We start from the raw sequence: 23172 nt of genomic DNA on the forward strand, positions 1-23172 counted from the left end.
AGTGATCTTAAAAAGAGAAAAAATGGAAAATCATCTTTGTTTTTTTATTTACAAAGTAATTTTATCGGGACTCACTGATAAATCTATGAAAATGAAAATTCGAGAATTATAACTGAAAGCCACTATACTAGTTTGAATGAAAAAGGCCTCGCTCAAAACACCGCCGGCCGAGTCCAGCTTCCAAACACTCCATTTTCTCTACTGCCACGTGGCTACCGACACTCAGCAGTCTACTGACACTGGGTCCCACACCCTCCCGCTTTGCCATTAAACCTGCCTCCCCTCACCATATCTCTCTCTCTCTCTCTCTACACCATATCTTTCTCTCTCCTCGCCATCGCCAAATCCGGCGAGATTAATGGAGTATATATATGTAATTTATTTTTCATGATCCATTTTACATTCCACTACGACAGCACGATTTGATACACCCACTCATTTGTTACAGTGCATAGATCACTATAAGCGTGGTCTATTCATTTATTGCCGTTCGATCAATCTCGTGCTTCGTGACGATAGATTTTAGGTACTCTTTTTTTCTTTTTTCTTTTTTGATTGAATTTTGATATAGTTGTGTGCTAGTATCTTTTTTTTCTAGGGTTTCTGATCGTAATGTTGGTTTTGTTTTTGTAGTTCACCGGGTTGTACGGTGATGCTTGATTGATCATCAAGGATTGAGAGTTCTTGTCTGGATTTGGTGCTAAGTCGAGACCTATGTCGGGGCCATTGGATCGGTTCGCGAGGCCATGTGAGTTCTCTCTTTCTTCTTTGAGGATTTTCTTTTGATGTTTTGCTATCGTACTTTTCTTTTTGTTAAATCTGGCGCAGTACTATATAGATATGGAATATCTTCGAATTTTTAGTATGGTTTGAAGTGATTTCCCAAACTTTGCATGTTGCAAGTGTGAAATTTTCAATCAGGTTTTTTTTGTTAATGAATGTTTTCTGGAGGAGTTTTCTCAGCTAGATACATTTAAACATGTTGAAAAATATGTAGTCTCAAAGCTGACTGAAGGGACCTAATGTATTTTCTTAGAATTCTTTCAAGAATTTGTTTCCAGAGGGCTTGTTTGGTTTATCACTTAGAAAACAGTTCTCAGAAACTGTCAACCAAACAAATTTTTGTACAGGTTTATGAAAAGTTTTCAGTTCTCAAAAAACAGAAACTGAACCAAGCAGGCCCTAGCCTTAAAAGGGGTTTTTATTGGGTGTTTGTTTCAGTTGATTCCCAACAAAAATTTCTTTGTTATGGTTTTTGCTTAGCTTTATTGGTGCAGAATGATGTATGCATAAAGAAATTGTTTTATGTTCACTTCCCTAGTTCGTGAATTTATAGTGTGAATATGATGGCACTTCGGTATTCTTGGCAATATGAATTTAGTCATAGACTCATATTAACTCAACAAAGCATGCTTTGCAGTTTGGAGCGCTCATTACATTTCTTGCTGTGTGTCCTGGTAATTCACGGTTTAATTCATGATGATTGAAGTTAGATGGGATATTCCACTTATGGTAGTTGAAGTTGGATAGGATTCATAAGTCTTTAGGTATCTGTTGAGGAAGCTCAACCTCTATGATATATGTTGACATTCTGCAGCTCCATTCTTTTTATTTTCAAAGATTATTTGAAAAAAGTGTTGCCTTATAAGAAAATGCTCATAACTCTAAATCATTGAGACATTTCCAATTTAACTGTAAATATTAGTTGTTTATGTTGGGGATAATTTCATATATTAGTGTCTCTTTACTTTGTCGTGGTTTCCCATCACTTGTTTGTAGTTTCATATCTAAATTAATTTTTGCCATGTGAAAGGCTTTGAAGGGTCCTCTGGTAATGATGAGAGAAGAGAAAGAAAATCTGATTTTGAGAACTCAGAGGATGAAAGAAGGACAAGAATTGGTTCACTGAAAAAGAAAGCAATAAATGCATCTACCAAGTTCAGACATTCTCTCAAGAGAAAGAGCAGTAGAAGAAAGAGTGACGGTCGAGTTAGCTCTGTCTCAATTGAGGATGTACGAGATGTTGAGGAGCTACAAGCTGTTGATGCATTTCGACAAGCTTTGGTATTGGATGAATTGCTACCTGAAAAACATGATGACTATCATATGATGTTAAGGTACTCTACTCCGTTATTCTCTCTAATATGCATAATATTGTTTGATGTTAATGAATTGTCTTTTAGTTGTCACTTTTGTTGGTGGTATTTTTTTTATTTTATTTTTTTTTTTTTCCTTCTTTCTAAGATTTGAAGTTGGATCCGGAAGTGAGGATAATTATTGATTGGGGTCAGGTAACAATTAATTAATAATATATGTACATTTTTTCTACTCTACAAAAAGATAATTTTACCTCATATATTTCCATAACTATATATATAATTCACAAAAGACTAATAATAAATTTAAAAATTATAGAAAGTAGTTCCAAAGAACAAATTTGATCAATTTATTTATGATTTTTTTTGGGATCAACTACTATTTTTACACTTAGCCCCCTAAACTATCACTTTGTTACAGAATACTCCACACCATTAATAATCCCTTGATACAATGACAGTAAATCAGACTCTCCAAGTCATGTGCTCATCCCATCTTTTTAAAAAGACATTATTGCCCTTGTATATATATGCATGCCTCTCCTCAGCCTAGGGATGGCAATGGGGCGGGGCGGGGATCTCATTCCCCATCCCCATCCCCATCCCCGCTGAATTTTTCAATCCCCATCCCCGCCCCCATCCCGGCTTAAAATTTCACCACCACCCCCATACCCGCCCCCGCCCCCGCCCCCGCCCCCGACCCCTTATCCCCGTCCCCGCCCCATCCCCGGCCCCAATTAACATATATTATTTTTTTAAAAAAGCATAATTTTTCTTATTTTCATATATATACTAAATCTAATTTAGTAATAAATTATTAAATATAAGGGTATATTAGTAATTTAATCCTTAATCGAGGCGAGGCGGGGCGGGGCAGGTTTACCCCATCCCCACCCCCGGCCCCGGCGGGTTTTCAAAACTTGCCCCCACCCCCATCCCCATCCCCATCCCCATCCCCATTTACATAAAAGGGTCCCCATCCCCGCTATAAACGGGGCGGGGCGAGGCGGGGACCCGACGGGGATGGGGAATTTGCCATCCCTACCTCAGCCATAAGGCCCATAACATTGCGTCTCTCTCCTCCTCACACCTTCCGTTAGTTGGTAACCACTCTAAACCCTAATGGATTTCTCTCTCTCTTCACTTCTGCGATTTGGCCAATTGGTTGCTAACCCAAACTTCTCTCTATCTCTCTCTCATAATACCCAATCACTGGTACAACCTTTCATCCATAACAATGTTGGCTCAACATTGTGTAGTTGCAACAGATTAGGGTTTCGAAGTCAACGTAGAAACGGAGATTAATTTTTTTCTGTTAAGGGTTTTCAAATTGGGTTTGGGTTCATTAATCTTTTCGTTAGATCATGGGTTTGCATACATTAATCCAATTTGGGTAAATCTGATCAAGGGTTTGCATTTCTTATATCCAATTTGGGTAATCTGATCAAGGGTTTGCATTCATTAAATCCAATTTGTTTACATAATGGGTAAAATGGTAAATTTATTTAATGCCGTGTCTGTAAGTGTGTGTTTAGGGGGGTTTTATGAAATCCGCTGATAATTTCTTTTTCATACCTCTTGTTAATTGAAGAAAAGAAAGCCATCTGGAGGATGAAAACTAGTAATTCTACATATAGTTATATCATTTTCTTTCTCGTTTAATTGTTGTGTTTTTTTTTTTCTTGGGGGGGGGGGGGTGTTTAGGTATGTGTGTGTGGGTATTAAATAGAATACAATTTAAGACAATAGAATTTGTAGTTTCTTTTTCATACTTCTTGTTAATTGAAGAAAAGAAAGCCATCTGGAGGATGAAAACTAGTAATTCTACAGATAGTTATTTCATTTTCTTTCTCGTTTTCATTTTTGTTTCTTTTCCTTCTCTCTCTCTCTCTCACAGGCATGTGAGGTTTAGTAACATTGGACAAAAAAGGCATGGGCTTTGTGTGAACTTTAGGTTTACTTTCTTATTTTGTAATCCTTTTAAAATATTAACCATTTAATGTCCAACTTTTACTTTTCAAATTATTAACTTATTAAGCGGGGGTGGTTGTAGAAAACTCTAAAGTTTCTTAATATCACTATGAAAAATACTTTCCCCGAAACATGTAAGGAGATGCTTTATTCTATTTTTAAAAATTATTAATGACACGTGTCACATCAATATTATACATCACCTTCAAAAATAAATTAATATGTTGGAAGGGTAGTCAACGTATTTTTAACTGCCACATTCACTTGCTTAGAGAAATACTGCCTCTTCCAATCCACCAACCTCTTTTTAAAGCTTTCCATCACCATTATCATCATTATATCAGCCATTATCTCATATGAATGGGGTCAACGATATAAATCATCTTTTTCCATATTTTTATATTGCAAATCATGTGCCCTATTTTATTTAATTTTCTTAAAATTATTTCTAAATACTTCATCTCATGTGAATTTTGATTGGCCTCTTTTTCTCTAACCGAAACAAAATTTCTTTTCCTTACCATTGCATCTACAGGTCTACTGGTGGATTTACAGGTGGTCATACCACCTATATCTACTTTCTCTTATCTTATCACTAGTAGGCAACTACTAGACACCCCACTTTCTTTTGAAAGAGACTGAAGTTAACCCCAAATAGGGTGTCAAGAGAGACTACCAATTTCGTTAGATCATGGGTTTGTGTACATTTTGGTATTCAGAGACTACCAATTTCTCCCACCTTGCAAACAAAAATCAAATTTATCTTTCTCCAACTGCCCTCCAAACCTGAGACGGCCTTAAAACATAATAGCACACATCTCAACCACATTAACTGGTTAACAACCTATGCCCTACAAAAAATGACGGCGTCATAAGCTTCTAAGATTAGTTACTCCAATCCGAGGTCTTGCGTCCTACCCAGCTGGAAACCTTCCTCCAACCCTCCACTGGTTGCTTTTGTTGACATACAACTCAAAGCTCACATTACAAGGATAAACAGTGGGGTGAAAGATGATTCCAATATGAGGCATCCTAAAGAATCAAAAAAATCTTGTCGGAGTCTGGTTAACTAACATAGAGAATCTAAATATCCAGATGCATTTTTGAATCCATTTTCTCCATTTCTCACCAATCTCACATCGTAATATATTTTATCAATATGTAGTTTGCAAATAACCCTCATGACTTGACTCCTCATTAGCTAACAAAAATGCAACCAACATTTGTCTCGCCCCCTTCCCTTTCCAACCCAGCCCTTAGTCAACCTGTTCTCTGCGGATAAGTGATGATAATTTTAGTATTTCAGAATTATTATATTTGACAGTTAATTTTTTTTAAACAAAATTTGGACACAAGCAAGTCCAGAACTGGATCACAACATGTAATGTTATTTGCTCATTGTTGGACTTGGAACGACCTGGAATCTGGATTTTTGTCAGATGTAGTGTTTTAACAAGGTTTCCATGTTCGTTTTATATAATGATTTAGTTGATTATTAACAGGTTCTTGAAAGCAAGGAAATTTGATATCGAAAAGGCAAAGCATATGTGGGCCGATATGATCCAATGGAGGAAAGATTTTGGTGCTGACACTATTATAGAGGTAGTTACATCTTCAATTTGCTTGAATGTGCTGAGTTGGCTTTCAACTTTGTTTTGGGATCTTTGGCTTGTAGTCAATCTATGACTTTGTGGCATACTGGCATGTGGCATTCCAACTTTTAACATTTCTTTTTAATCAGCCACGTTCTCTGTGTTAATGTTATTATCAGGATTTTGATTTTGGGGAGGTAAATGAAGTGTTAAAGTATTATCCCCATGGTTATCATGGCGTGGATAAGGAGGGAAGACCTGTCTACATTGAAAGATTAGGAAAAGTTGACGCCAATAAGCTTATGCAAGTTACAACCATGGATCGCTACGTAAAATACCATGTCCGAGAGTTTGAGAAAAGTTTCAAGTTTAAGTTTCCTGCTTGTACCATCGCTGCAAAAAGGCACATAGATTCAAGCTTAACGATTTTAGATGTTCAAGGCGTTGTATGTCCTCTTCTGTAATTTTTGTCTTAATCACTAGACTATTTTTGTACATTTTTGGAAGATTTAAAATGTATTTTTATTTTTATTTTTGTTTTGTTATACTCTATTGTTAATGATAGGGTTTGAAGAACTTTACCAAGACTGCACGGGAACTCATTACGAGGATCCAGAAGATTGATGGTGACAACTACCCTGAAGTAATCTTAATTCTCTCGACTTGATAACTATACCATGATTAAGTTTTTGTTATTATTTTTTGTGAATTATATTAATTTGTAATATCTACCTGGATACCATTATGTTTAGCTCTTGTAGTGTCTCCTCTACTTGCTAAATGGAAGATCATGGGTTTAAGTTCCTATAAATGGCAACTGCCAATTGGGTATATTTGTGTTTCTCACTTACCACAATAAGAACAACCATAGAAAAAAAAAAATGAATATCCACCTGGATTTCTTACCATCTTGATTGCTGCAGACACTCCACCAAATGTTTATCATCAATGCTGGTTCTGGTTTTAAGATGGTTTTGAATATGGTTAAGTCTTTTCTAGACCCCAGAACAACATCCAAGATTCATGTATGTTAATGTTTTTTTTTTCCTCCTTTCACCTTTTGCAAGTTACTGTATATAACTATTGGGCCATTGACGTTTATCAATCATTCTTCTTCTGTTTGGAATCTCTCCTTAGGTTCTTGGAAACAAGTACCAGAACAAGTTGCTCGAGTTTATTGATGCCAGGTAATCTGGTGGGATTTTTCTTTACTGGATTAGGGTCTGTTGGAAACCGTTTTTATTTCATGTTATTGTTGCCAAATCAAGTGAAAAACAGATACATGTGGCGAAAGCATGTTTGGTAAATTTTGTTACGTTTTGTACAGTACTGCATCTGCTTCGGAAAAAAAAAAGACAAAAACGTTATCACCATTTTTTTTTATAGAAAAAACAATATAATGTGAATACCATATTTTTTACAATCATCCAAACATTGTTCTTCATTTTTTCCCTTCAAAACATCCGACAAATTTGTTACCAAACATGCTTCTGTTTCAGAATAAATCACTGCACATAAAAATATCACTTGTGCTTCGTATCAAAACATAAATGCAAAACAGAATTGGTTGCCAAATGGGCCCTTAGTTAATTTGTTATTTTGCATTCTGAGCTAGTCTTATCAAAATTCCAAAAATAGTCATGATGTTTACTTATATTTCATTTCACAACTGCATCAATCCATCTCAAAACTTATGGAATTTGATACTTGTGCAGTGAGTTGCCAGATTTTATGGGGGGTAGATGTACCTGTGCGGATAGCGGGGGTTGCCTTCATTCCGATAAAGGGCCATGGAAAAACCCAGAAATATTGAAGGTTCTGCCCTGGCCTTGGGAGCTACTTTTTGTTTTTCCTTAAGTGAGAGAAATTATTACATGGTCCAGGACTATATGGTCGCGTCGCGGCCAATCACAAATCGATACACAAGCGAATGTGTCAGCTTTATTCATATTTTTGCTTGCGTGTCAGGTGGTGATTGGCCGGGATCATGTAATAATTTCTCCCTTAAGTGAAGTAAATGCAGTGAAATATTTCTATTATAGGCTTTTCACTTGACCAGTTGTGTGTCTCATGTTTGCTTTTATTGAGATGCAATCTCTTGTGTGGGCATTATATTGCAGATGGTTCTAAATGGTGAAGCACAGTGTGCTAGACAGGTTTTTAAAGTTCTAAACAGTGAAGGAAAGGTAGTTGCGTATGCTAAGCCACAGTACCCAATGGTACAACCTCCTGAATTACTTTCAGTTTACTTGGATACATTCATGTTTCTCTGTTTTCCGTTTATACTTTTATATAATTATTTTGTTTTACTTATCAAAAAAAAAAAATTTATTTTGATTATTCTATTGTAACAGATAAAAGGCAGTGATACATCCACTGGGGAGTCGGGGTCTGAAGCTGAAGATATTGCTTCCCCCAAAGCAATGAGGAATTATTCACATCTTAGGTTGACTCCTGTTCGTGAAGAAGTAAGTTTGTGACTTTTCTCTTTATAATTACGATGTCAATATATTTTTGTTCTTTTAAATTATTGTGGAAGCTATTATGTTACCAAGATGCTTCCTTGATTAAACAGGCTAAAGTTATTGGAAAGGCAAGCTCTGCTGCTAGCTTCTCAGGATATGACGAATATGTTCCTATGGTCGATAAGGCTGTTGATGCTGGATGGAAGAGGCAAGCATCCTTCCAAAAGCCTTCTGCATCCAAAGGTTAGCAAGTCTGGCTTAGACTGTCTCGAATATCCTGTTTTTCAATGTTTACATACTAACACCAAGGGTTGTAGCCTAGTAGTACTTCCTCACCTTACACAGTTGAAGGTCGAGGATTAGGGCTGTAAACGAGCCAATCCGAGCTGAGTAGTGGCCTGTTTGAGCTTGACTCAGCCGTGCAGCAGAGTGTTTGAGCTCGGCTCTAGCCAAGCTCACATCTGAGTGTTTGAGCTCGGCTAACAAACGTTCACCACCCATTTGAGCCAAGCTTGAAGCTTGTTAACTTATTATCTCTCTCTCTCACACACACATATATTGGAGTACAAGTTTACAGAATAATACAGATTACACAACAATCATATATATATATTACATAGATGTGTTCAAGAAAACAGAAATTATTACATAGATTTTCCAGAAATATTAGCTAGAAGATGAGGTTAGATAAGGGTTCGGGTTTGGGTGCGTGTATATTTTTGGCTCATGGATTTTATTGTTTTATGGGGCTTACTTGGGCTTAATAGTTCAACTTAATTTTCTTTCACTTTATATGGGCTTTATAAATAGACCTTATATATAAATTAAATGGCCTAATGGGTTCTCGTATAATTTTTTTTCTTTCTAGGTTCTCATTATCAAGTATATATTAATATGTATATGAATAGTTACATATGTTAGCAAACGCGTTCTGAGCTTTGTTCGCGAACAAATGAGCCAAGCGCCGGGGGGGGGGGGGGGGGGGGGGTGTTTGAGTTCCCCTCGTTTATTAACCAAGCTTGAAAATTCTGTTTGAGCTTGGTTCATTTAGTAAACAAATGAACACAAACTGAGCCCTTAACGAGGCGAACCCAAACAAACATTTTAGCGAATTTGATATATGTGAACCCAATATGGTTGTAAATTCATTTGTTTTCCAGTTACTTGTGAATTTGGTATAATTTTGCCACGAGACATTTTAGGTTTCCGACTGAAGTTACTATTACTAGTTTAGCGATTTAATGTACGATACTTCATTATTTGACATATTATATATATATGTCACTAACATGCTCCATTATGTTACTTCATAAATCTTGTAGTCTGGCATAAATACAGAGTAACCTTCATGCTAAACCTATTTTGTAAACCCCCACAAATACAATGAGTATACCCCTCTTCCACCTTCCGCCTTTTAATATTGAAACTTCATTTTTGATGGCTTATCTGATGCTATTTTGCTTATTCAACACTGTTTCTTTCAAATTAGTCAGGTTTCTGATATTCTCAAGAATTTGATCTCAAAGGATTTATTGCAGGCACATTTCAACCGCCTTATACTCAAAAGGCACCAGAAGGGCTCCGTGCTCGGATATTGGCAGTGCTTATGGCCTTCTTCTTGACCCTTTTTGCACTGTTCCGTTCGGTGGCATTCCGTGTAACAAAGAAACTTCCTAACTCATTATATGATCCTGACCAAAATATTCAGGAACTTGCCCTTGATGTGTCCAAGGAGGAGGAGCTCCGCCCCCCTTCTCCAACTCCAGCATACACACAAGCAGAACTACTTTCATCTGTTCTAAAACGATTGGCTGAGCTTGAAGAGAAGGTTGATACACTTCAAGCAAAGCCATCTGAGATGCCCTATGAGAAAGAGGAACTGCTGAACGCCGCTTTTTGCCGTGTGGATGCCCTAGAAGCAGAGTTAATTGCAACTAAAAAGGTAGTCACTACAGCTAAAAAAATTTATTCTGTTTGATACAGATATGAATGTTATTGGATCACTGCTGATTTGGTTACAGGCTGGTCATTATCAATTGGAGCCCTGGCTTGGTCTTTTCTGTAACTCGTGTGTATGAGTATTATGTGAAAGCACTGCATTACAATTTTATTTCTTTGCAATAATGATTGCATTCATATGTCTGCTTTGTAAACGTGGTGATTATCTATTGCTATGAGACTGACAACTTATCACCAGTTTGGCTTACACTTGGGCGATGTGAAGCCTGGTAACAGAAATAATTTGCTCATCAATTTTTTGTATGTACATGTTGCCACAAATGTGCTTTATCATGAGGTTTATGTTGTGTGAAAACATTGTGAAAGCATGAGTGCGGTTTTGAAGCATTTCTGAGACTACAAGATTAATCAACGAAAAATATATAATGTAAAATAGAAAGAATTAACCGTTAAGTCTGGGGAATAAGGAAGTTTATTGGTTTGAGTAACATAAATGCTGTCACTTTTATAATTGGCTTGCTATATACATGCAATAAAAAATAAAAAATCACTAATTTGTTGGCTGTTGCAGCATTCTTTGCATTTATCTAAATACTAGATGAGCTTTACTTCAAAATAATGTTTAGAGAATTTTCAATTATTTACCTCCCTTCAAGTTTTAGGCACAATTGTGCATGCATTATGTTGCTCTTGTTGACTATGTTTCTAGTGCATGATTGCCTGCATCTTTCAAATGGTGCATGAGTTGATTGCATGTGTGTGTGCTTCTTACTGAACAGGCTCTGCATGAGGCTTTGATGAGCCAAGAGGAAATGCTTGCTTACATAGACCGTCAAGAAGAGGCTAAATTTCGGGTGAGATGATGATCTATATGTGTGTTTGTGTGTTTTGAAAGAGATTGTTTATGCTTTGATAATTAAGATTAATGTGTTTCTTCTCTCAATGCTTGTTATGCAGGAAAATAAGTTTTGCTGGTAAGAGGTGTTGGATATGAACGAGGGAGTCCCGCAATATGCAAGGATATGCTTATACAGATGCTGAACAATACCACCCACCCAAGTTACTCTTCACGGGATTTGCTGTTTAGAACAATGTCATCTTTCCATAGAGATGAAATACATACCCGTGATGAAAAAATTGTATAATTAAGTTTGTTTTACTTGCTCTTATGTTGTGAGTTTCAATTTTATTTCAACTTTTCATGTAATGTTTATAATTTGTGGCGTTTATGATCAGAGTGCTTTTTCATATCTTTCACTGCTATGACATCCATTTCTTTATCTGAGAAACTGATTGTCGATACCATTCTAAGTGCGAAGAGGCTTCTCATATGGCTGGCTCTTGTCGCCGTTGGTTCTTGACAACCATTTAGTAAAACTGTGTAGCTGTTGAATTCACCAATAAAGGTCTTGCCTTGTCACGGTTAGATAATTGAAATAGGTTATCCGATGATTTTTATTCGTCCGGTGGATCATTTTCCAAAAATTTGCTCAGTTAAGGTGTTCACGGTTAGTTCCATTGCAATCATGATTAGCTCCAGCCCCAAAGAGAGAGAATGTATTACATTAGGTGGTGTGGAAGAATATACCTTGATCCACTCTGGACTCTGATCTAACTTGGGTCCAAGTTTGTTCGCGTGGCCCTTATGGGTTTGGCATGGAAGACATTCTTGCTACTTCGTCTCGAGCATCATCTCCGAAATGTAAAGCCTCGCCAACTGCTCCAAAGTGAAATCAGTGTGAATAGGCAGAAAATGAGTTAATTTGGTCAATCGATCCACGATGTCCCAAATGGAATTATGATCCTTGAAAAAAATGGGCAATCCCTGCACAAAATCCATAAAAATGCTCTCCCATTTCCACTCCGGTTTCGGTAATGGCTGTAGAGCTCCTGGCGGCCTCTGATGATCAATTTTAACCATCCCCAAGTCTCACTCATTTGGAGACTGCTTTACCTTCCTTATGACAATTGTGAATATCGATCAGCCAGCCGGTCAATTCCTCCCGTTTTCTGAACATTTCGCTGAACAATGACCTTGCCTTTTGAACTGAGATTGGTTAAAATCATAAAAATCCCTCTATTATAAAAATAGTCAAACAAAACTTATCTAAAAAGAATAGGGGAAGTGACACTCTCTCCTCTCTCTCTCAGCCTTTTCCCCTCTTTGCTAGTGTTTTCGAGGGCCGGCTTTCCTATTTCCCATCAGTGAGTGTGGTTTCGACGGTGTTTCGCACTCCTCACCATCAAGCTTTAGCGATATTGAGATTCCATGTGTTCAGAGAGCGAGGGAGGTAACGTGAGAGACATTGAACTAAGTTTCAACATGCTCCTCGCTAAGTCAAGGTCCTTTGTTCATCAGAGTTTAGGGATATCTCCAAGAAGGTGTGGTTTCTCTGAGATGGCTTCCATCTCTTCTCCAGTCCGCCGATCTTATAGGTTGTCTAGACGGAGGAGCACCTGTGAGCGGAGGCTTGTAATTTTGGGGTTTTTGTGCCTTAAGAATCGATACCTGATTTATGCCAATCTTTCCTTTTGATCCGGGTATTCCTCTAATCTCCTTTGTTTCCTGTTTAATTCTCATATTTGTTATGTGTTTTTTTTGCTTTTAGTGGTCGGTGCTTGCCTTCCTCCCCCTCTCTCTCTCTATCCTCTCTGGGTTCCGTGGCGGGCAGATCCAATGATAGTTATGTATCTACTTTAGTCGCTATGGCCTGTGGATTGTCGTTGGGTGGTGAAGGAAATCTTGACTGGTTGACAAAGTCTTTGTCAAATTGGGATCTTGCGTCTCCAGCCTATTATTGAGCCAGGCTATACCGATGGAGCTTACTGGGATGGCAGCACGTCGGCGATCTATCAATCCACTTCGTTCCGGTGATGTGCGTTGTTACGTCGTCCTTGTTCGTCGCCTCATGCTGTGTTGTGTCAGTTGTGGATCCACCTGTCGAAGTTTGTATTGATAGTCATTATGGTGCGTGGGAAGGAAGCCTCTCCAGCAGATTCTAGTGGGTTCGGCCCATTAGTTGGGGTTAATCCTGATGATGTTCAGTAATCTTCTCTTGTTTGCCTTGTAATCCTCAAGTGATAAGATGTAACTTCTCTTGTTTGCCAGGGTTAAAAATAAAAAATAAAAAAAAATAAAAAAAAAAAAGAAAAGAAAAGAAAAGAAAAAGAACAAACAAACCTTATCTAACCATAATTAAATATTCTATCAAGTTACTCCCAAATAGGGATGGCAATGGGGCGGGGATCTCATTCCCCATCCCCATCCCCGCCCCCATCCCCGCTTAAAATTTCACCACCACCCCCATACCCACCCCCGCCCCCCGACCTCTTATCCCCATCCCCGGCCTCGGCCCCGATTAACATATATTATTTTTTTTTAAAAAATATAATTTTTCTTATTTTCACATATATAATAAATCTAATTTAGTAATAAATTATTAAATGTAAGAGTATATTAGTAATTTAATACTTAATTGGGACGGGTTTACCTTATCCCCGCCCCCGGCTCCGGCGGGTTTTCAAAATTTACCCCCATCCCCATCCCTGTTTACATAAAAGGTCCTCATCCGCGTTATAAATGGGGCGGGGCGGGGACCCGACGAGGATGGGAAGTTTGCCATCCCTACCCCCAAACTTGTGACTAGGGGTGGGATTTGGACAGGTTAGGCGGAGCTTAGCCAAACCCAAAGTTCTAATAGCTTAGTTCGCGAAGTCCAAGTCCCGATAAACCCATTGTATCTCAGCTCGCACCATGTATTAGGTTTTTCAAGTTATTTTAATAACCTATAAATAAATAAAATTGTAAGAAAATAAAATGTTAAAGCAGGTTGTCCCAAATTTTAATAACCTATAAATATATAAAATTGTAAGAAAATAAAATGTTAAAGTTTATATAACTACATAAACTTAGGTGCTATTTGATGTCATGTGAAAAAAATAACAAAATTATGTGTAATATAATCTTATAACAATAAGATATAATTTCTAATAATTTAAGACTGGTAACATGGTCCAAAAAGTTTCCATAAAATAAATTTGGAAAGAACTCAATATTTGAATACCATGAATCCATGACTTATGATACTATAAATAATCTAATTTTAACTTTATTTTACTTATAGCGTTATATAAAAGTTGTAAATTATTCTTATATTTTTGGTTCCTTGTGTTACTAAAACTTTTGCCCAAATCCCATTTGGGCTCTAAAGTTTAAATGTCATTAGTCTCAGCGACCTTGCCCACTCCGGTAAAATTATTGGACAAAAATCGGTTTACGCCCACCCCTACCTATGATCAACTCATCGATCCGTTAAGTTGTGAAATGTCAAATTTGATCTTGCTATTTAATATTAAATAAAAAACTATAATTATTATTTTAAAATTAAAATAATGCCACTGTATAATAATTATTGATGAGTATTATTTTTGTAATTTTAAAATAATAATTATAGTTTTTAATTTAATATTAAATAGTAAGGTTAAATTTGACATTTCACAACCTATATAGCATGTCTTCATGGATTTGGGAGTAATTTGATAAATTTTGTCAATTCAGAAACTTTTATTATTAATTTTTATTCTAATAGGGTTTTATGCACGATTTTGATGATAGGAGGGGGGTGTTATGATTATAACCCTAAATTAAAGCTTCAATTCTTTTGTTTATATCATTATGTGATCGGGCTTCTAACAATATTAATATATGATATAGTCATTTAAATGTTCATTTTGTAAGAGCTTAAGATCTGTACGTGATGGGTCAAAGTTTACGAAAAAGACCCGTGTCTTTAATGGCCAATTTCCAAAACTAGCAAAGAATTGAAATGTGCATAAAATCCTCAAAACTGCTAAACTTACAAATTTTATATGTATATAATTATCTCCAAATTGCAAACTGTATTGTACAATAGTCGCATATTTCTTGCATAGAACATTCACTTTCTAACAACAAATCCAGCACACCAATTGTAACTTTGTTAATTACTCGTATTATCTTTCTGGCTTAGGATTGAGAAATCTTTCTCCTGTCACATAAATCCTATTTTCATTTCACCAGTCAAAAGTCAACTTTTGGATTGAATTGAGTTCTAGACATGAAAGTGTGATGGGGGGACCTTGAGCTTTAATCATGGCCAACTTCATATTGTACGGTGGTAGCGCTCCGATTTGAGAATTTTAACAGAGTGAACATAGAGAGCTCTATATAGCATTTGTGGGGCTGAAAATCACCATCGCCGCCATTTTCGAAATACTCTAGCTTTTCTATGGCTTCTGCATTTAGAAACTAAAGAACTTCTTCTTCTTCTTCTTCTTCTCAACGTAAGCATTTAGTTCCTCCTGTCGAACAAGCGCATCCTCAAGTGCCTGCACAAGAAAAAGCATCAATTGTAAGCAATACTTCCTCTAGTCTATTTGTCTAGCTTTCAAGTACTTCATACTTGCATATTTGTCACCATTTGCTTTATTTGAAGGTAAGAAGATATTCCTTTTTATAAGTCCACATATGCTAGCAATGGTGTTCGCAGCAAACTAACGGAAAAACCATATGTTTGTTACCAACTCTTCCCAAATGCTATATAGAGCTCTCATTTCTGTACTCAGAAGGATAAGAAAGAAAAAAAGAAACGAATACCTTCTTGGTTGCTGAAAGCTCTTGCTCCAAGGCATCAGCCCGACTCAAAGCACTGTTCAGCATTTCTTCTTTCTCAGGTGGCATTGCTGCAGGTTGTTGCGTGAGAATGCTCACTCTCTCCTCTAGTTCACTCATGAGCTTCATCATGGACAAGTACTGGGCACTGGAAATGGGGGGTGCTTGTAACTGATATGGATGCCCTTGGCCTTTGATCATTGTTGCATCATCACCACACATTGAACTAGAATAGAGGGTAGCATCTGTAAGCTTTCTTGGCATGTTGCGTGTGAAACGGACCATTGTGACAATGCCCAATAAAAACGACATAAACCCGGCCATAAGATGATTGCTTATTCCTTGATTGTTCATTCCTTGAGAAGTTCTGCATGCATCAGGCATGGGATAACAATCTGCAGCTCAAGGAAAAGAGAAAAATATATCATTATTATCATGCATGAGGGAAAATGATAATTCATTTAAGGAAAAAAAAAATGAAAATAAGAAAAATAAATACATATATATACATTTATACATGTTGTTGTTACTATACTTCCTTGAGTTCAGAGAATTTTTCAAACAAAATAAATTATTTGATTTCAGGTGATTAATTGTCATTTCAAATGGAAATCTTGGTGAGTTGAGTTGTTTCTAAAAACCAGAGTCCTCAATTTCAGTCCCATAAAGAGCCTATGCCAAAACTTTTTAAATTAGACTTAAAAAGTGACTTCCGAACTAACAATTATTAGGAATTTGTAAAGCATGCGCATACTCGAAAATAATATGTACCTTTAGAAAGGGCAAATTCATCTTTTTGTAGAGCTTTACACCAAGCTGCATCCACAGACTTGTCAACAACTGGAATGAAGCTTGCATGCTCATATGCACCATGGCCTTTGCTTGCATGAACCTGCATGTTATTAGTTTTTTTATTTCCTCAATTAGAAATTTATAATGAAAAGATCTTGACTATGCACGAAAAACTAGAAAGAAGAAGAAGATAGTAATGTATGGAACTAGAGAATGGGAAGGAATAAAAGAATATTGTAGTTATATTCCAAGTTCCATCATTTGGAATGGGAAGAGACATTAACAGGGGAAAGACAAGAGGCGGATGGGGAATGAAAACAGCGTTAAAGCTCCTCTGGGTACTCGAATGCATACACATGGTTTCATTACCAACTTGCCTTATCAGACAAGATAGCTGGCATTTATTTTCACCACTTGCTTTTAACAATATCAAGGACAAAAAACTGTCGATAGGAAAAAGAAAATAAAAGTATGTCAATAGGCATATTGCCTGCCTTATCTTTTCAGAACGAAACTATAGAAGAGAAGTTTATTATTTGTCTTTTCATTTCTTTAATTTCCTTTCTGAATTCCTTCCTGTCATTTCTGGTTCCAAGTAAAAAGATTTTGAAACAGACAATAACACAAGAAATTATAATATAAAAATAAAATAGAACTGCCAAAACAGACATAATAGTTAAAAATATAAATGAATATACCATGCAGAAAATATTTGGTGAGTTGCAATTCCATGAAAATTTCAGATAAAGGTCTGCTAAAGTAAACTTTTCCCCACATGTAATGGAGTTTTCTACACTTCATGCAACATATATATGTTAACAAGAGCAGAAAGAATAAATGTGTGAGCAGTTTCTAACAAACCTGCTACTGTATATTAGGCCAGCACCAGGTTTCTCCCTGGCTTGGTTTCTAAAAATATAAAGTTTAAATGATGATGACCTTCAGATACGTTTTGGAACACAATAATATAATAAACATCCTTCTAGCCACTCTGGATTATCCTCAAACACATTCGCCAAATTTGACCAAATTGATAATATAAATTAGCTACCTCATGGTATTCTAAGCATATGTTCATCTGACTGCTCTGCCCACATCCTAACCTCTTATAATGCATTGCCTACCTGCGATGAGAGCCTAGAAAACTTACTTCTTCATAAACCGGAAAGAGTTGTGGATGACTGGGTGAGCCCATGCCCGTGACTGTTTTTGTGTTGAAGGAGTTGCACTGCTTCACGCTCTATATTATGATGAAAAGTTTGTCAATACTTAATAATTAATGACATAAACTCCTTAGGCCAGAAATTTTAGAAAACAAGCCCAATTAAGCAAATTTCAAAAGTAAAAAGAGTAAGAAAATAAACCAAAAAATTAAAAGAGAAAGAGTAGACATATATCCAAAGTAGGGCACCTCTTGGTTTGGGCTCTTGTCCTCAGAAATGACCTTCTCATCAATGGTCGGAATCAAAAATTTTGTCGCACATTTGGCCTCACCATTATGAACCATCTGCCTCAACAAATTAACAATTTTAGCATTAAAACTCCACAACACGCGGAACTAAACAAAGGAAATTACAATTGAAAAAAGGGGTGGTAGATAACCTTCAATAGATCAGGATCATTCCATGGGCCCTTATCAGAACGCATACAACCACCCTTGTCTGCACAAGTACATTTACCACCCAAAAACTCTGGCAGCTCACTGACACAAAACAGGAAAAAGAAAGGTGCTTTGAGGCCCCATACCGAAGTTTAAGAAGACCATGTAATGTTTTGTTACATGTTGACAGATACTGTTATTCAAGAAGTTTACAAACAGTAAATTTCAGAACGAACTATCGTAAACTATAAACCTAAAGGTTCTAGGTCAGTGGAGAAACAGAATCAGGAAAAACCAAAGGTTTTGTCAATTGATCCCCCCCCAAAAAAAAAAGTTACCTAGCATCAATTATTTCAAGCAACTTGCTCTGATATTTGTTACCCAGAACCTGCCAAAGAAAACCATCAACTGGTTTAGCATTTTATTAGATCAAAATCATCACTATCATAAGGTAAAAAGATTGAAATGATTTACATGAATCTTTGCTGTGGTCTTTGGATCAAGGAATGATTTAACAGTGTTCCACAGAAGCCTAAACCCAGATCCTGCGTTAATGATGAACATACGGCACAAGGTCTACAATGAAGAAAAAATTCAAATGAGAAACTGAAAAACTATCATCCACAAAGAGGAAAACCAAACACATCAACTTGAGTGCCTGAAGATAAAATGAGTACCTCTGGATAATTGTCACTGTCAATCTTGTTAATGCGCTGAATAAGTTCCCTTGCAGTCTTATTAAAATTTTTCAGTCCCTGAAGCATCCATCATGTAAATTACTGGTTCAATTCATCTCTTATAAAAAATGAAATAAAACCTCCTAATTTTTTCATTTGGTAAAAAGATCCTGAAAGCTCTTTTACAGTAGCAACTAAATAGAGGGCACCTTTTACAGCCACCGGGAAGTTAGCATAACACCCCACTTAAAGTTGGTTTTCTCCATTTTAAAAATTAAAGGTGGCTCAGATTATACCCACATTTAGCAGATTGTTAACTGTTCTTAACAGTAAAGGTGGTTGGTCTCAATTATATTTCACTTGGAGATCAGTTAATTTAAAGAAAAAAAAAAGGGGTCGCATATGTTTGGTTGACTAAAAGCATTTGTAATGATGCTTGCATACCACTCCTTCAACATCCAAAATAGTTGTGCTCTGATTAATGTGTTTTTTCGCCGCAATTGAACAGGCTGGGAACTTGATGGCAAAGGTTTTCTCAAACTCCTTAACATGGTAATTCACGTAGCGGTCCAAAGTCGTAACTTGCATAAGCTTGTTCACATCAACTTTACCAAGTCTTTCAATATAAACAGGTCGCCCATCCTTATCAATCCCGTGATATCCTTGTGGATAGTATTCGAGCACTTCATCTCTTTCCTTGAATTCAAAATCCTAAAAAAAAGAAATATTAATTGGAAAAATTCAGTGACTATATGATAGTCAAATAAAAGGACACTCACATATGGTTGATTATATAGACGCCTTTATAACTGATTATTTATAGTTCCCATAAATACCTCCATGATCGTGTCAGCACCAAAGTTCTTCCTCCACTGGATCATATCAGACCACATCTGCTTTGTTTTCTCAATATCAAATTTCCTGGCCTTCAAAAATCTGTGTCATCATAAAAGTACCCGCTTAGGATTTTAATTCATCCAAAGATAAGTTCAAGAGCATGATTTTAAACAAAGATGTATTGCGGTTTCTATGAACTCTTTTACAAAATTAGTCACATATTGCATTCTGAAGTAAATGCTCCTCGTACAAGAACGTTCTGCTTTGAAATAAAGAAAAGTACTGAATTAAATCTTACTACAATATGGAGTGCTACAGCAGTAGAATTGGCTACTAAAATAAAGTGGAAAAGAAATATGAAACAGAAAAAGAGAATGATGTGAGTGCAGTATGAGAGCAACAGAATATGAGGCAGAGAATAAAAATGGTTTGTGACTAAGTGTCTTGCTAGACTCAACTATGTGCTGATGGTTAAGATTACAAGAACAGCAAAAGTTATATTAAAGAAAGGAAATAAAACAATATCGTCGATTTTAACACACTTCAAGTAACATATTGAACTATGTCCGGTTGAAATGAACTCCTATGCACAGAGTACTCCTTTCATCTACATCAAATCAAGGAATAAAAAAACATAGCCTAGTTATATCTAGGTGTTTGTGTATCTATAGATGGCACCATTTTTTCTTTCTTGACCCAATATAATTTTATAAAATGAGAAAAGGCTAGTTAAAATTTGAATTGCCTGTGTCAAAAATTAAGAACCCTAACACAATATTTGCAATCATTTGCCTTCTTCTATGTCGTTATATAAGGAGAGCCGTAAATTCCTTGGACCATTTAATAAGAAGATACTCCCATGGTTCAGAACTTATTTACTTCTACTCAAATCAAAGGCTTTAAATTTATAAAACAAAACCATATTCATTTACAACCCAGTTTGCATTATAACCGTAAAATAAGTGCATAAGCCAACCCCATTATTTATGATGGAACATGGAAAAGAAAGTAACCTTAGCAACATGTGATAATCATCGTGTTTTGTAGGCAGTAATTCTTCCAATATAAGTGCTTGACGCAATGCATCCACCGCCTTAACTTCCTCTGCATCACGCTCATCCTCAAACGCAATAGACATGACTCTACTATTTCTCCGTCCCCTTTTAGTCAAAGAATTCCTGAACTTGTTTGAGGCATTAATGGCCTTCTGCTTAAGAGACCCAAGCCTTGTCTTCCTCTCCTCCTCGGAGTTTTCGAAGTCAGGTTTTTCAAGAACTGTATACAGATTATGACAAAAAAGATTCTCAGAAACACCATATAATGAAGCAAGCAAGAGGATGAACATCTTGTAGTTGTTGCTATTATCCGATAATTCCGCATAAAATATATATAAAAATAAAATAAGAAACATAGGCACTATTCTTCAGATATAAGAACTTTTTATCGGATGAGAATTTCAATAACAAGGTTTACTAAACCAACTGATTAAAGTCAATCGTGATCATAAACAATATGTTTCAAGTTAAATCAAACAGCATATAAAACAGCATTAGATGTTTGCTCAAAGCATAAATTTGTTCATTTTGGATTTCTTTAAATAATTTTCTTTATAGTCTTCCAATTTAATTGTTGGAGCTTCGTCGAAGGAGAGGATGCCTATTTGCACAACCAGATTATAAACTAGATCCATTTTCTCATGGTAACTCACCTGAAGTATGAACGACTTCGTTTTCTGTTCCATTATTTCAGTTAAAAGAATCTTATTGATCAATTATACAAACAATGACTGATTAGATATTATTTCCAAGTTCCGTTTAGATCTGAATAGCATTAATTAAGAGCCAATTGGGAGCTCCCGTTCATCTTCAAAGAAAAATTAAATAAGAAATACAAACAGGGAAGATTTGCACATAGAACAGTTACCTGGCTTAATGGGTTGCTCAAGGGCTCCAGACATGTTATTACTCGTGATTATAGTTTGCAAGTTTGGTCAAGTAAGATATAAAAAGTGCAGGAGGATCAATCACTCAAACCACAATGCCAGAACTTGCGCCCTCACCAAGTGCCAACACCTGTTACCAGAAAAATAATTCATTTCACATATCCAAACAGTGCACCAAAAAAAAAAAAAAAAATCGATAGTTTTGCCATTGCATTTCCTATTTATATATTACATTACATATTTTACATAGAGAGAGACTCAAAAAAAGAACCATGAAACACATCTCCACTTTTCCCTTTCGACATTATAGCCGTAACATCCACAATTTTGGGAATCAATTATTTGACATACAGGATTAACACATATTGATTCAATCAACATTTCGAGTTCTCTACTCCTAGCCTAATGTGATCCCAAGTTCCTTTAAAATCGATAAATTTAGAAAAGCCAAAAGCACCCAAAGAATTCCCATCATTGAAGAAATTCAAATTCAATAATACTTCACTTGGCATGAAAGCTTTGGAACTCAAAATGGAAGAGAATCTATTTAAAATTCGAACTCAGTCCACAATTTCAAATCCAAATTCCATATCATCAAGCGCAGCACAAATGTAATAACAATATATATACATACATAATCATGTTAGTACACAAAAACCTAACAAAAATAAAAAATCAATTACACATCACAGGCCAAAAGGAAAAACAAATGATAATATCATAATCAATAGAAAGAATTCAAGAACTAGAAACAAAATCAGAATTACTTCAGAATGAATAACAATATATTTCGTGAAAAATCTAGAGAGAGAGAGGGGATTACCAGTGTATAAACAAATAAAGTGGGTGGGGCAATGAGAAAGAATGAGAGCGAGAGTTTATATCACCGATTATCCACTGAAGTTGCGGCCCCAAACAACCAGCATAGCCAAGAGACAGCTATAACCAACCGCCCAATTATAGAAAAAATAAACACACACACATATATAAATATGCATGTATAGAGAGAGACAGAGAGAAACTGCTTCATGTTATTGACGAAGTCTCCTTCCACTGAGCTGTTGGATACTGTGTTTTTAGAGAGAGAAAATGCGAAATGGAAGCCACGCCGTTCAAATTCTGAGTACGTAACCCTAATCGGTTTTGTAATTAACGGCTTTCAAACCTTTTCGCTTTTTTCCCCGCAAAATTATTATTCGTTACTTCGAGATAATTATCATATTATGCAGTAGTATTAAGATTTTTAATCCAATCCACTAATGCGGTCAACGTTCGGTGACACGTAAATTATTACTATTATCAGTCCTCTATTTTGGGATAATAGTCAGTCTTAACTATTTTTTAAGGGACAATTTCCGAAAGAAACCTTTTTTTTACAATCCACAAGTAATTTATAAGTGATGGAAAATGTAAGGATTTTTTGTTTTAAAAAAAATATAGAATATTTATCAGGTGATTTTGGATCAACAATGATTTGAATTAAATTTGATACTAAATGTGAGGATATGTCAACATTATTTAATAATTTAGTTGGTGAATATGCAAAGTATTCAATGGTTTAGTTAGTTATGCATTTCTTCAAATAAATGGA

At 36.0% G+C, this 23172-nt stretch overlaps 2 protein-coding genes across 3 annotated transcripts; one reads left to right on the forward strand and one right to left on the reverse strand.

Moving 5' to 3' along the window:
- Window positions 1-289: 289 nt before the first annotated feature.
- Window positions 290-11328, forward strand: LOC132293974 (phosphatidylinositol/phosphatidylcholine transfer protein SFH8). Of its 2 annotated transcripts, XM_059791671.1 has the most exons (15): window positions 290-526; window positions 634-748; window positions 1814-2117; window positions 5570-5669; window positions 5839-6105; window positions 6225-6302; window positions 6583-6684; window positions 6797-6846; window positions 7375-7474; window positions 7780-7878; window positions 8014-8127; window positions 8235-8367; window positions 9663-10066; window positions 10863-10937; window positions 11041-11328. In XM_059791671.1, the coding sequence occupies exons 2-15, from the start codon at window positions 715-717 to the stop codon at window positions 11059-11061; spliced, it is 1881 nt and encodes a 626-aa protein (XP_059647654.1). In that variant the 5' UTR covers window positions 290-526; window positions 634-714; the 3' UTR covers window positions 11062-11328. The 2 variants fall into 2 exon arrangements, with proteins under 2 accessions (XP_059647654.1, XP_059647655.1); XM_059791672.1 differs by lacking the exon at window positions 6583-6684.
- Window positions 11329-14931: 3603 nt separating this feature from the next.
- On the reverse strand, window positions 14932-22723 carry LOC132293975 (phosphatidylinositol/phosphatidylcholine transfer protein SFH3). Its single transcript, XM_059791673.1, has 14 exons — window positions 22405-22723; window positions 21563-21711; window positions 20653-20914; window positions 19639-19738; window positions 19247-19513; window positions 18803-18880; window positions 18600-18701; window positions 18464-18513; window positions 18128-18227; window positions 17937-18032; window positions 17676-17765; window positions 16505-16625; window positions 15719-16128; window positions 14932-15450 (listed from the first exon to the last, which is right to left on the reverse strand). Exons 2-14 carry the CDS (start codon window positions 21594-21596, stop codon window positions 15364-15366), a joined length of 1797 nt encoding a protein of 598 aa, XP_059647656.1. The 5' UTR covers window positions 21597-21711; window positions 22405-22723; the 3' UTR covers window positions 14932-15363.
- Between the last annotated feature and the right edge of the window lie 449 nt (window positions 22724-23172).

The sequence above is a fragment of the Cornus florida genome, unplaced genomic scaffold, assembly GCF_030987335.1.
Source record: "Cornus florida cultivar Cherokee Brave unplaced genomic scaffold, ASM3098733v1 CherokeeBrave_3.0.0_Hap2_Chr02, whole genome shotgun sequence".
NCBI classification, from domain to species: domain Eukaryota; kingdom Viridiplantae; phylum Streptophyta; class Magnoliopsida; order Cornales; family Cornaceae; genus Cornus; species Cornus florida.